The sequence below is a fragment of the Heteronotia binoei genome, chromosome 21, assembly GCF_032191835.1.
Source record: "Heteronotia binoei isolate CCM8104 ecotype False Entrance Well chromosome 21, APGP_CSIRO_Hbin_v1, whole genome shotgun sequence".
In the NCBI taxonomy this organism is placed as follows: domain Eukaryota; kingdom Metazoa; phylum Chordata; class Lepidosauria; order Squamata; family Gekkonidae; genus Heteronotia; species Heteronotia binoei.
In genome coordinates, this window is record NC_083243.1 from 30,514,452 (window position 1) to 30,529,152 (window position 14,701).

The window sequence follows — 14,701 nt, forward strand, 5'->3', positions numbered from 1 at the left end:
AGCATCTTCCAATAAGTTTTGGTTCTGTCACATAACCACCAGATGTGGTAAAAAGTTCCAGTTGCATTTTTGCATTTCCAGCATTTGTTTGACATATTATGATACATTTTTGCTAATTTGTCTGGAGTTAACTGCCATCTATAAAACATCCTATATATTTTTTCTTTTAAGTTCATTGATCTGGTCATTTTTATATTACATTTTCACACTTTCTCCCAAACTTCTGAATCTATATTATGACCCAAGTTTTGGATCCACCTGACCATGCAGTCTGACAATATACTTCTGTTAATAAAGCCCCAAATTGCATTTGCCTTTTTAGCCACCATATCATACTTTTGACTTATGTTCAGCATTTGGTCCACCAAGACCTCCCCTTTTCACACATACTACTGCTAAGACAAGCCTCCCCCATCCTATAACCATGCATTGGATTTTTCCTACCTAAATGCAGAACTTTACATTGATCTCTTTTAAAATTTATTTTATTCGTTTTAACCCAATTTTCCAACCTGTCAGGATCATCCTTTATCCTGACTCTGTCTTCTACTGTATTTGCAAATCTCACCCCCCCCCCCCCAATTCATTTATAAAGGCATTGAACAAAACAGGCCTCAGGACAGATCCTTGAGGCACTCCACTTGCCACTCCTCTCCAAAAGGATGAGAAATCATTCACAAGCACTCTTTGGGTACGATCTGTCAGCCAGTTGCAGATCCACCTAACAGTAACAGGATCCAAATCACATTTTACCATCTTGTCAATAAGGATAGTATGTGGAACCTTATCAAAAGCCTTGCTGAAATCAAGATAAACTATGTCTACAACATTCCCCTGATCAGCAAGATAGTCATTTTCTCAAATAAAGAGGTTAGTCTGACATGACTTGTTCTTGAGAAATCCATTCTGGCTCTTAGTAATTACAGCCATCCTTTCTAAATGTTCCAGGACTGATTGTTCGTTGATTTGTTCTAAAACTTTTCCAGGTATAGATGCCAAGCTGACAGGTTGATAGTTACCCGGATCTTCCTTTTTCCCCTTCTTGAAGATGGGAACAACATTTGAGCCACCTCCAATCTTCCAGCACCTCACCTGTTCTCCAGGAATTGTCAAAAATAATGTTACCTGTCCCCTTCCTTGGAGACATGGTGGGTTACCACAAGAAGCGGGGCCTTCTATGTGGTAACCCATCAGTTATGGAATTCTCTTTGCTCTGTTAGGAATTTATTTGGGAAGGAAGGAAGGAAGGAAGGAAGGAAGGAAGGAAGGAAGAAAGAAAGAAAGAAAGAAAGAAAGAAAGAAAGAAAGAAAGAAAGAAAGAAAGAAAGAAAGAAAGAAAGAAAGAAAGAAAGAAAGAAAGAAAGAAAGAAAGAAAGAAAGAGGGAGGGAGGGAGGGAGGAAGGAAGGAAGTTTTCATTTTTATGGTTTTTTTTTTATTGCAGGATTTTATTATTTGGCTGTTTTACCCCATAAACTTTGAACACATGAAAAGCACATGTTCATATACATCATCTGATTATTATTATTTTTTTTGCATTTTGTAATTGCAGTGAGATGTCAAAACAAATTTCCCGAAAGGTATTAAAATGATTCTATTTATGGGATGTAGGTGGAACAGACTGTCTACACACAAAGTTGCCTGGAACTGAGCCAAAGCACTGGTCTGGTGGCCTCTGGGTGGAGCTAAGTCTCAGTGGCAGAATATCTGTTTCATGCACAGAAGGTCCTAGGTTCAAATCCTGGCATCACTGCCTGAAAGAGACCAGTGGCTCGACTCAGCCTCAGGCAGCTTTGTGTGCAACCTGACATGCAAAGTCTCCACTGGATAACATAGCAACAACCCCAAAGGCTTGTGTGAACCAGGCAGAGTAGTTAGGCAATTCTATGATCAACTCTGAGCCACTATCATGTATGAGACAATGTAGGCTCACCAGCTTCAGGTCCTTTATTTTCTGGAGATTTTGGGGGTGGAGACTGGGGAGGGGAGTGGCCTCAGTGGGGTACAATGCCATAGAGCCCCCAGGGTTTCTCCAGGAGAAATTGATCTCTCTCATCCATAACTCAGTTGTAATTTTGGGAGGTCTCCAGATCCCACCTGGAAGCTGGCAGCCCTGTAATGTAGTGTAGTGGGAAGAAGAAGAAGCAGCAGCAGCAGAGATCCATCAGTGGCTATTAGCCACAGATGGAATTCTCTGTCTGGGGCAGTGATGCTCTGTATTCTTGGTGCTTGGGGGGGGGGGCACAGTGGGAGGGCACAGTGGGAGGGCTTCTAGTGTCTTGGCCCCACTGATGGACCGCCTGATGGTGCCTGGTTTTTGGCCACTGTGTGACACAGAGTGTTGGACTGGATGGGCTTGATCCAAAATGGCTTCTCTTATGTTCTTATAATAGTAATATTTAATTTATATCCCGCCCTCCCTGCCAAAACAGGCTCAGGGCGGCTCACAACATAATATAAAATACAAAGATTACATAATAAGACAACAATCTACAACATTGTACAATTTCCTTAAAATTCCCTTCAAACCAACTAATTGAAACCAACAATTTCATGCGATCATACTCGGTGCTACATTTTCAAAAATTTCCAATCTTACTCATTTACAGATTTTCGTAACGACGGTACAGCGGAATCCGCATTAAGAAAAGGCCAGCTGAAAGAGGATAGTCTTGCAGGCCCTGAGGAACTGAGCAAGACTCCGCAGGGCCCGCACCTCCTCTGGTAATTGATTCCACCAGTGGGGAGCCATGATTGAGAAGACCCTTTCTCTTGTAGTTTTCAGTTTGGCCTCCTTCGGCCCGGGGATTATCAGTAGATTTTGTGAACCTGATCTCAGCACCCTCTGGGGTACATATGGGGAGAGATGGTCCCTAAGGTAGACAGGTCCTCGGTCATAGAGGACTTTAAAGGTAATGACCAGCACCTTGTAACAGATCCGGTACACAATTGGCAGCCAGTGCATCTTCCGCAGCCTTGGCTGTATGTGCTCCCACTTAGGGAGCCCTAATAACAGCCTGGCTGCCATGTTCTGCACCAGCTGTGGTTTCCGGGTTCGGCACAAGGGCAGCCCCATGTAGAGGGCATTACAGTAGTCCAATCTCAAAGTGACCGTTGCATGAATCACTGTTGCCAGATCGTAACACTCCAGGAAGGGAGCCAACTGCCTCGCCCGCTTAAGATGAAAGAAGGCGGATTTGGTAGTGGCTGCTATCTGGACCTCCATTGACAAAGAAGGCTCCAGTAGCACCCCCAAGCTCTTGACTTTGTGCGCCATTACCAATGGCACCCTGTCAAAAACTGGTAGGGGGATTTCTCTTCCCAGACTGCCACGGCTCAGGCAAAGGACCTCTGTCTTTGCTGCATTCAGCCTACTCAGCCTGAGCCATCCTGCCACAGCCTGTAACCCAGGTCCAGATTTTCTGGGACACAGCCAGGCCGGCCGGCCGTCAGTAGATAGAGCTGGGTGTCATCGGCATATTGATGACAACCCAGCCCATACCTCCAGGCAATCTGGGCAAGGAGACGCATGTAGATGTTAAACAACATCGGGGAGAGGACTGCTCCCTGTGGCACCCCACAATTATGGATGCCTCTGGGACAGTTCTCCCCCAATCGCCACCCTTTGTCCCCGACCATCAAGGAAAGAGGAGAGCCATCGCAAAGGCAACCCCTGAATCCCCGGGTTGGCAAGGCGGCGGGTCAGTAATCGATGGTTGACGTTATCAAATGCTGCCGATAGGTCTAACAACATCAGCACCACCATGCCGCCTCGATCCAGATGTCACTGGAGGTCATCCACCAGGGCGACCAGCACTGTCTCCGTCCCATGGCCCAGACGAAAACTAGAGGCCTCCCGGTTCCTTACAACAAACAGTTCCTCCCGTTTTTTAAAATCAGCTCTTCTCTTTGCCTGGTCAATAACAGGCTGAGGATATCCCCATTGTTGAAGGATCAGGCCAATGGCCCATGCAAGCCAACTGTAGAAGATTATACATAATCGAAACGGAGCTAATAATAAATCCTGAGGTCTTCGTATGAGACTTTGGGCTGAATGGACTGCTGCGTGACTACTCATTGAGTTCATAAAAGCCACAAGTGTCGGGTTCAGATTATTTTGATTAACTGTCACTCCTGTTTTGTTATATATATTCCACCCCAAAGTCCCCACATATTTCTTGAATTTATAATACAGTGGGTTCGATGCATTAAAGAGGCAAGGTGGTAGTGTTAACCAGTTCTTCATTAGATACAGCATGGTAGGTGTCTACTCTACAAAGATTGAAGAACTGTGCCCACAGGGTCAACTATATACATTTCAGGGTTCCCGCGCAAGCATGCTATTGGATCATTCAGCCCAGCAGGGGGCCCGTGATTGGAGCAGGACAGCAGGGATTTGTTCCCAAGTCCCCAAGCTCAGTCCTTCAGGCTCCAATGAGCCAGGCAGGAACACCATCGATATTTATATTAGTTCACACACATAACAAATTGGACCAGGCAACCCTAGTAGGGGTGTGGCCTAATATGCAAATGAGTCCATGCTAGGCTTTTTCTACCAAAAAAGCCCTGGATCAGGCCAATGGCCCATGCAATCCAACACTCTGTCATACGGTGGCCAAAAAACTCAAACCCAGTTGCCTTCAGAAGGTCCACCGGTAGAGCCAGGACACTAGAAGCCCTCCCCCAAGCACCCAGAATACAGAGCATCACTTGCCCCAGAGAGAGTGTTCCATCTATACCAGGGTGGCCAATATTGCTTAACCTGAGCCACACAGAATAAGCGCCAGATGTTTGGGAGCCACAAGACCTGAACATCAGATGTTTGAGAGCTGTAAGACAGGGAGGGAGGCAAACTGATGGTGGTAGGAGAGAGAGAGAGGTGGAAAGAAAGCAGCTTTAACTTTAAATGCCACTAGCTGCTTGTGATTTAAAGAGAGGGATGCCTTCTCCGTCCGCTAATGAGGGCTTCCAGAGCCACGCAATATGTGTGAAAGAGCCACATGTGGCCACCCCTGATCTATACCCCGCGGCCAATAGCCCCGGATGGACCTCTGCGCCAGCTGTTTATCCAATCCCATCCCTTCCTCATAAGAACATAAGAGAAGCCATGTTGGATCAGGCCAACGGCCCATCAAGTCCAACGCTCTGTGTCACACAGTGGCAAAAAAATTTATATACACACATACACTGTGGCTAATAGCCACTGATGGACCTGTGCTCCATATTTTTATCTAAACCCTTCTTGAAGGTGGCTATACTTGTGGCCGCCACCACCTCCTGTGGCAGTGAATTCCACATGTTAATCACCCTTTGGGTGAAGAAGTACTTCCTTTTATCCGTTTTAACCTGTCTGCTCAGCAATTTCATCGAATGCCCACGAGTTCTTGTATTGTGAGAAAGGGAGAAAAGTACTTCTTTCTCTACTTTCTCCATCCCATGCATTCTCTTGTAAACCTCTATCATGTCACCCCGCAGTCGACGTTTCTCCAAGCTAAAGAGTCCCAAGCGTTTCAACCTTTCTTCCTCAATCCAGTTTTCTGGTACCAGAGGCTTCAACTCTGCCTCCAGCCGCTGAGGACGGACGACAGGGATTCTCCAAGAGAGGAAAGTCGCGAGGGGCTGGGCCTCGTCCGGCAGGCTCAGCGGCCGGGGGCGCCCTCCACTCCCCCCCCCCGGGGGCCGCGCGACTGGCGGGAAAAGCCCCTCTGGGGGCGCGCCGGTCTCAGGTGCAGCCGGGGGCGTGGCCGGCGGGCGCCACCCCCTGCGGGGCCCCGAGGTGCTATAAAGCCCGCGGGCGGGGCGCCAGGGCCGGGGAGAAGCGGCCGGAACAGCAGCAGGAGGATGGGGAACCGCGTCACCCGCGACGACTTCGAGTGGGTCTACACCGAGCAGCCCCACACGCAGCGCCGGAAAGAAATCCTCGGTAGGCTGGGGGTCTCCCGGGGAGGGGGGCGCTTGGCGTGGCCGGACCAGGGCCAGGTCCCGGGGGTGGGGGGGTGGGATGAGGGCTTCTCTGGCTGCCCGGGCTGGAAGAAGCCTTTCCCGGTCGGATCTTCCCAAAGGGGGCTCGCTGGGTTTCCAAACTCGCTCTCTCGCCTTCTGCCTGGTCGGAGCGTGCCTTGAATCCCGGGTGTTGCTGCCTGCTCGGGGAGGGGAAAGGAAGTCTGCACATGCTCTAGGGCGCTGTCGCTTCATGGGAATGGTCGCCATGATCTAAGGATGCCAATCTCCCAAGTGGGATCTGGAGTTCTGCTGGCATTATGGCTCATTTCTAGACTGCAGAGCTCAGTTCCCCTGGAGAATATGGCTGCTTTAGAGCGTGGACTCTGTGCCACTGTACCCCACTGAGGGTCCCTGGTCATCCGACCCCAAATCTCCAGGAGTTTTCCAACCTGGATCTGGCAACCCGACCCCCCATCCCCCGCCAGTGACCGGGGGAGGGGGGGATCGGGCAACCCCATTGCCATCCGTCTTAGGGCTTACTCTTTGCAAGGAGGCTTACAACCCCCTCCCCTCCCCAGTTCTTGCTATAATCAGGTTGCCTTTTGTGTTTCAGCTCCTCCCCCCCCCCCCCCCCCGGAGTTCTTTTCCCCTTCCTTTGTTTGGAACCCCAAGTCTGTTCTCCTCTTGTGAAGCTGAAGGGCCAGGCCCATGTTAGGGAGGGGTTGCTTTCCCCTTTGCTGCATTGGCAAGATGACAAGTTATTGCTTGGCATGCGGTTGTGAAACAGGCAGGTGCTCTGCTGCAAATCAGGCTGGGGGACTTGGGGTGTGCCTGTCCTCCCCTTTTGTCCTTTTGGGAAACTGTTGCTTAGGCTCCCAAATAAGGGGTCACCCGCTGGGGTGTAGTCTCCCTACATTGTGCAAGAGATTTGTCTAGATGACCCTTGGGGTCCCTTTCCATCTCTGTATTTCTGTGTTTGCATTAGAGGGGCAAACATTCAAGCCCACATGGAAAGCCATGGTTTTTTAAAAATAGCCATGTTTCTTTATGAGCTGCAGCATTTGCCCATAATATAAAGATGTAAGCATGCTTTACATGAGCCAGTTTGGTGTAGTGGTTAAGTGCATAGACTCTTATATGGGAGAACCGGGTTTGATTCCCCACTCCTCTGGTTGCTGGAATGGCCTTGGGTCAGCCATGGCTCTGGCAGAGGTTGTCCTTGAAAGGGCAGCTTCTGGGAGAGCTCTCTCAGCCTCACCCACCTCACAGGGTGTTTGTTGTGGGGGGGGGGGGAGAAGATAAAGGAGATTATGAGCCACTCTGAGTGGAGGGTGGGATATAAATCCAATGTCTTCTTCTTACTAGACTTCGGGGCACCAATGACTAAGCAGTGCAGCAGTTAAGTGTGTGTGTGGGGGGGAGTCCCAGCCATTTCATGGCACCCGTGTGTAGTTCCGTCTCATGGGGTTTTCCAGGCAAGAGACAAGCAGAGGTGGTTTGCCACATTTTCCTCTGCCCCATTGGTTTCTCTTCAGATCGCATAAATCTTGCCCCACTGGTTGTCTCCCATCTGGGTACTCTAACCCTCCTAAGCTTCCAAGCTTTTCTGAGAGCAGGCAAGTGTGGGCAGTTAGGACTGCTAAGTCGATAGGCATCTTAAAACCTGAGGTCCTTCCATGATAACAGGCCAGGTTTGCATGCCAAAGAAGTCAAGCTGAACAATCTACGATGAAGCTGTAACATGCAAGGAAAATAGAAGGCTGTGCATTAGTATTTACTATTCCAGTACACCACAAAACATTACCTGTTTCTCAATAAATATATCCACGGCTTCTGGAAAAGGTTGGTGGTTGACAACAGTGAACATATGAAGCCACCTCGTGCTGCTGAGTCAGACCACCTGTCTGTCAAGATCAGTATTGTCTATTCTGACCGGCAGCAGCTCTGCAGGGTCTGGGTAGAAAGTCTTTCTCATCACCTCCTAACTGACCCCTTTTAAGTAGAACCTTCGACAAAACTGTGGGGAAGAGGCAGAGAGAGGCAAACTTGGCAATGACACCAGCAGCAGCCACACCAGGCAAGTCGGGCAAAGAGCGGCTCAGTTGCTGGCTGTGTGTGCAGGCTGGGAGGGCTGCAAGCAGCGGGGAAATGGGGGGGGGGAAGGGAAGCCTACCCAGGGCCCCTAAAGGTGTGGGGGCCCATAGGCCAGTGCGTAGTTGGCCTTATTGTTAATCTGGCCCTGGGCTTTTGCCCAGCAAGGCTTCTTACTGACCATTAAAGATTGAATTGGCTGTGCAGAATTGTTTGAAATGTTGCTTTGACAGCAGATGGCACTGCAGCGGCAGGTCCTTCAGTAGAACAAAGGTGGAGTCCAGTGGCACCTTGAAGATCAACAACGTCTTATTCAGGGTGTGAGCTTTTGTGTGCAGGCTCACTTCCTCAGACAGAATGGAATGAGACTTATTACCAGTCCCTGCATCTCAAAGGAAAAGATACCATCAGTTACCTCCACACTTGAGAGGAGAGGGATGGGGCATGACAACAGGGTCAGAGGATTGCTCCATAATTGACACATCTAATACATTTGTTTGCATGTTTTCTCCTGGAATTGAATCTACAAAATGATCAGGGCCAGTGCTAGGGGTTCTGGTGTCCTAGGCGAGCTGCCCACTAGCACTCCCCCTGAATTTTTTTTGTTTAAAACAGAGAATTGTGGGACAAATGAAACGCTTTACATTTTTAATTTACAGTTTTTTATTTTATTTTTAAATTGTGAGATTAAGCTACTTGGCCTACTCACATGCGCTGGCCATGACAATGACTGTATAAACTTAGCTTGTTATTTCTGCTTGCATCTGTTAAAACATTTCATTATAGTGTATGCATGCATGCTGATTTCCCATTCAACTTCTGCCTTAGATGTATGGATGGGTGAGTCTCATCCCATTCTGTCTGACAAAGTGTACGTGCACGCGAAATCTCACGTGTTGTTGGTCTTCAAGGTGCCACTGGACTCTAACTTTGTTCTGTTGCTTCAGACCAACATTGCTACCCACCTGGACCTCGGTCCTTCATTGTGTGGTGGAAGGTAAACTGTGGCAGCCATTGTACAGTTGGTTTCAGTCACAAGTTCTCTCAGAGCTGTTCCTCTCAAAAGCAGCTTCTGTCAGAGCTCTCTCAGCTCCACCTACCTTACAGGGTGTCTGTTGTGGGGACGAGAAGGGAAAGGAGATTGTAAGCCACTCTGAGACTCCTTTGGGTAGTGAAGGGTGGGGTATAAATCCAATCTCTTCTCTTCTTCACAAATAAACACAAGCCTTCATTGGCATATATCAAATTGTAAATAAGGCAAAAAAGAGATACAGAAACGACAAAATAAACCAGTCATATACAACTATACCTTGGACAATTAAGCCTTGATTACCAGACTCAAGAATAAAGCGACCTTTTCAGTTATTTCAGATGACAAATCATTCTGAAGATGGCATACCTTTGCAGCATCTGAGCAACTTGTCATATTAAGCAGAATTGGGTCTAGAAACCTAAGGCAGATAGTATCATATTGGGAGCAGTAAAGAAGACTATAGGACAGCAAACCAACTTGTTTTGAATTGCATGTACAAAGTCTTAATGAGAGTGGGATTTTTTTACATCTACCATAAGTAACTGCTGATGGGATAGTATTACATCTGGCAAGAGTAAATGCTCTATGCAATTGTGGAACATGGAGAGTTGATAGATAAGAAGGCAGGTGACCAATAGTTGGGGAGATGATGAATAGTTGGGGCTCTTCTCTTCTTCATCATCTCCTATGGTAGACGTTTTGTGCCAGCCATTTTATGGTTGTGTACACCATGCTGTGACAGAATTTTAAAGGTGCCAAGTCAGGTGTAAAAAGGCTGGGGATCCCTGCTCTATTTGCTTCTGTAGTGAAGGCAGGCATTCAACCCAGTGCCCTATTTCATCAGACCGGTGGTCCATGTATAGGACTGTTAACTCCTGCTTCAGAAATACCTGGAGATTCTGGGGGCGGAGCTTAGGAAGGGTGGGGTTTGAGGCATAATGCCGTAGAGTCCACCTTTCAAAGTAGCTATTTTCTCCTGAGGAACTGATCTCTGTTGTCTATAGATAATAGAATAATAGAGTTGGAAGGGACCGCCAGGGTCATCTAGTCCAAACCCCTGCACAATGTAGGAAATTCACAAATACCTCCCCCTAAATTCACAGGATTTGCATTGCTGTCAGATGGCCATCTAGCCTCTGTTTGAAAACCTCCAAGGAAGGAGAGCCCACCACCTCCTAAAGAAGCCTGTTCCACTGATGAACCGTTCTAATGGTCAGGAAGTTCTTCCTCATGTTGAGCTGGAAACTCTTCTGATTTAATTTCCATCCACTGGTTCTGATCCTACCTTCTGGGGCCACAGAAAACAATTCCACACCATCCTCAATATGACAGCCCTTCAAGTACTTGAAGATGGTGATCATGAAGATGGTAATCCCAGGAGATCTCCAGCTCCTACCTGGAGGTTGCAAAACAAAACACAACCTCAAAGTTACGATGACAAAATTACTAATATTGCAACAAATAACAGTACATAAAGAGAACAAGTCCCTTGATGAAAAATCATGAAGGGTCAATATCCAAAATCCGATCGGACTTGATACTGATTCCAGTAGATGCAAAGGCATTCAAGTCTCACACGTAGTTGAAGTTGGAATTCCCCGGAACAGGTCATCAACTTCTGCCACACTTGTTTCAATCCTTTGTCAACACAAGATATTCCACAGTACTTATATAGAATACAGTTTGCAATATTCAAACATTATACATAGGGACCATGTCCGTTTGGATTTTGAATATTGACACTTCATGATTTTTCATCAAGGGACTTGTTATCTTTATGTACTGTTATATGTTGCAATATTAGTAATTTTGTCATCATAACCTTGAGGTTGTGTTTTGTTATGCAAATCAGTGGTGACTTTTCTCTTTGTTTAACCTACCCAGAGGTTGTTTAACCTACTCAGAGGCTGGCAAACTTATCTGTGTAATCCAGCATCCTGTTTCACACAGCGTTCAACCAGAACCTTGGAGGACCTACAAGTGTAGCAGAGTGGCCAAGGCCTGCCCTGATGCTGCCTCCCACCACTGTTTATTGAGATGTTTACAGCCTCTGAGTGCGAAGGTTCCCTTTAGTCTTCTTAGGTAGGCATCACCAATGAACACATCTGTCCCAGGAATCTGTCTTCTTCAGATATGTGAGGAGCAGACACAAGAAAAAAAGAGGTGATGGGCTCATTATTGGGTGAAAATCCCTTGATCCAATAAGCTTGTCACTTGATTGAAGAGAGAAATTAGGTTGGTCTGGCAGAACCTGTTCGAAGAAAATCCGTGCTGACTTCCCTGGATCACCAAGTTGTCCTTTAGGTGCTCATTGACTGATCCCTTTAAAATCTGCTCTAGTATCTTCCCTGGGACAGAAGTCAGACTGACTGTAGTTTCCTCCTCTTTTTTTTTGGAAAATTGGGATAACATCTACTCTCCTCCAGTCTTGTGGCATATCTCCTGTCCTCCAAGAGGTCCGGAAGATGATGGACAAAGGCTCTCCAGGGTCTCTAGAAAGTTCTTTGAGCACTCTTGAATGCATGCCATCTGGCCGAGGGGGGTTCGTACTCATTCAATGCAGTCAGGTGCTTCTCAGCTACCTCTCTGTCTGTGTCAACCAGCAGCCTTGCCTACTACCATCTCTAGACGAGCCTGTTCTCTTCTTCAGGGAAAACACTGAGGCAAAATAGGCACTAAGCCTTTCAGCTTTCTTGCTGTCCTCTGTCAGAGTTTCTCCATTTTCACCCAGCAGTGGGCCCGATGCCTCTTTTATCTTGCTCCTCACATATCTAAAGAAGATTTTCTTCTTGTAGCAGGCCTCCCTGGCCACCTTTAGCTCACTGTGAGCTTTGGCCTCTCTGATGGCTGGCCTACAGTGCCTAGCAACCAGCACTCTTCTTTAGAGATATGTCCTTGTCTCCATTTCTTGAACATTTCCTTTTTTTCTCCCTTAGCACACCACAGAGTTCTCTGTTCATTCACATTAGCTTCTTGAATTCTCTTCCATGTTTCCCTCTTGTTGGAATAGCAATAGTTTGAGCTTGCAAGAGCTCTTGTTTTAGGAGAGCCCACCCTTCACTTGCTCCTTTCCCTTCCAGCGCTCTTGCCCATGGAATTTTTATCATGCCTCTGAATTTATTAAAGTCTGCCCTACTGAAACCTAACATACATGTGTGGCTACAAGCTTCCTTGGTCCCCCACAGCAAAAGGAATTCTAGGGATACATGGTCACTTCCCCCTTAGGTCCCTTTCACCACCTTCACCCCATCTACCATCTCTTACCTGTTGGTCAATATTGTCGTGTATGGCTGAGCCCCTTGTAGCTTCCTCCATCATTTGATGAAGGAAGTTGTCAGCCAAACAGGTCAGGAATGTGCATGACTATGATAGACTAGAGGACTGTGGACTGGACTCTAGGATAGTTAGTATAATATAGTGGGTTCTATGCACTGAAGAGGTGAGGTGGTAGTGATAACAAGCTCTTCATTAGATACAGCATAGTAGGGGACTGCACTACAAAGACTGCAGAACTGGGCCCACGGGGCCAACTATATACAACACTGGGTTCCCATGCAAGCATGCTATTGGGTCATTCAAACCAGCCGGGGGTCTCTGATTGGTGCAGGGCAGTAGGGAATTGGATCCTGCTGCCCATTGTTCCCAAGCTCGGCCAGGCAGGAACTCCTAAAACAGTCTTCACTTGAGTCCAGTACACAACAGGTGGATAAGGAATTGGTTGGAGAACCACACTCAAAGAGTAGTTGCCAATGGCATTTCATCTGAATGTAAGGTTGCCAAGTCCAGTTCAAGATATATCTGGGGACTTTGGGGGTGGGGCCAGGAGACTTTAGTGTGGAGCCAGGAGACATTGGGGGTGGAGCCAGGAGACATTGGGGGTGGAGCCAGGAGCAAGGTTGTGACAAGCATAATTGAACTTCAAGGGGTTCTGGCCATCATATTTAAAGGGACAGCACACCCTTTAAATGCCTTCCATCCATAGGAAATAATGAAGGATAGGGGCACCTTCTTTTGGGGCTCATAGAATTGGACCCCCTGGTCCAGTTGTTTTGAAACTTGGGGGTATTTTGGGGAGAGGTACTGGATGCTATGCTGAAAATTTGATGCCTCTACCTCAAAAAAAAGCCTCCCAGAGCCCCAGATACCTGCAGATCAATTCTCCATTATTTCCCATGGGAATAGGTCTCCATAGGGAATAATAGAGTTCCCAGCAGACATTTCCCTCCCCTCCCCCGCTTTCTGATGACCCTGAAGCGGGCAGAGGGCCTCCAATCTGGGGGATCCCCCACCCCCACCTGGGGATTGGCAACCCTATCTGAATGCAGGGAGGTGTCCAGTGGGGTGCCACAGGATGACTTAATTTGGGGTCTGATACTTTTGAAATTTTTATCAGTGATCTGAATGAGGGTGTGGAGGCAGGTGCTCATTAAATTTGCAGATGACACCGAGTGGAGTGGAGCAGCAAATACATCAGAAGATAGAGAGAGAATTTAACAAGATCTGAACATGCTGGAAAAGTGGGTGGATGTGAGCAAGATGCAATTTACTAAGGATAGGTGTTGACTTCTACATCTGGATAACAAAAATGTGGAACACACATACTGGATTGTGGGGGTGGTGGTGGTGGTGGAATATACTTCTAGGTAGCAGTGTGTGTGTACAAGATCCTGGAATATAGGTGGACCATAAGTTAAATATGAGCAGCTTAAAAAAAAAAAGGCTAATGTAATCTTGGGGTGTATCAACTGAGACGTAACATCCAAATCACAAAATGTTCTAGTCCCGCTGTACACTGCATTGGTCAGACGGCATCTGGAATATTGAGTACGGTTCTGGAGGCCTCACTTCAAAAAGGATGTGGACAGAATTGAGCGGGTGCAGAGGAGAGCGACGAGGATGATCAGGGGCCTGGAGACCAAGCCCTATGAGGAAAGGCTGATGGAGTTGGGAATGTTCAGTCTGGAGAAGATGAGGTTGAGGGGGGACATGAGTGCCCTCTTGAAGTATTTGAAGGGCTGCCACTTAGAGGAGGGCAGGGAGCTGTTCCTATTGACCTCAGCGGATAGGACTCACAATAATGGGTTTAATTGTAGGGCGGGAAGGTACCGACTGGATACTAGGAAAAATCTTTTTACAGCAAGAGTTGTTCAACAGTGGAATCAGCTACCCAGGGAGGTGGTGAACTCCCCCTCACTGGCATTCTTTAAGCAGCAGCTGGACAAACACTTGTCAGGGAGGCTCTAGGCTGATCTTGCATTGAGTAGGGCATTGGACTAGATGGCCTGGATGGCACCTTCCAACTCTGTGATTCTTTGATTCTAATCTGGCTAATGCCCCATTAAGCCCTCAGGCCACCTGTGTTGTCTCTAATTCGTACCACACCCCACTGTACAATTTCTGATACCTGTTCTGATACCATGTTCCTGGGTGGGGCATGATGTTCCTTCAGCTAGTTTTATGTCCTGTTTTCCTTTTGAAAAACAGGCTTGCTGGTGTCAGCGAGAAAACAAAGCTCAAACAGGTCCCAAGGGCACCTTCTTTTGCTCTGCCATTTTGCAAGTCTATGGCATGGAATGCTACCCTGGGCCTGAGTGTGAGACGCAGGTTAGGGTTGAGACTGGCACATCAAGCAAACG

General features: G+C 47.4%; 1 protein-coding gene across 1 annotated transcript in view; it reads left to right on the top strand.

Annotated features, from left to right (window-relative positions):
* The first annotated feature begins 5,804 nt into the window (after positions 1–5,804).
* The window catches only part of DEGS2 (delta 4-desaturase, sphingolipid 2), a 45,122-nt gene continuing 36,225 nt past the window's right edge, over positions 5,805–14,701 (top strand). Inside the window, exon 1 of the mRNA XM_060262805.1 lies at positions 5,805–5,921. Within this exon, the coding sequence (XP_060118788.1) occupies positions 5,840–5,921 (82 nt within the window). The 5' untranslated portion in view covers positions 5,805–5,839. The remainder of the gene's footprint in view (positions 5,922–14,701) is intronic.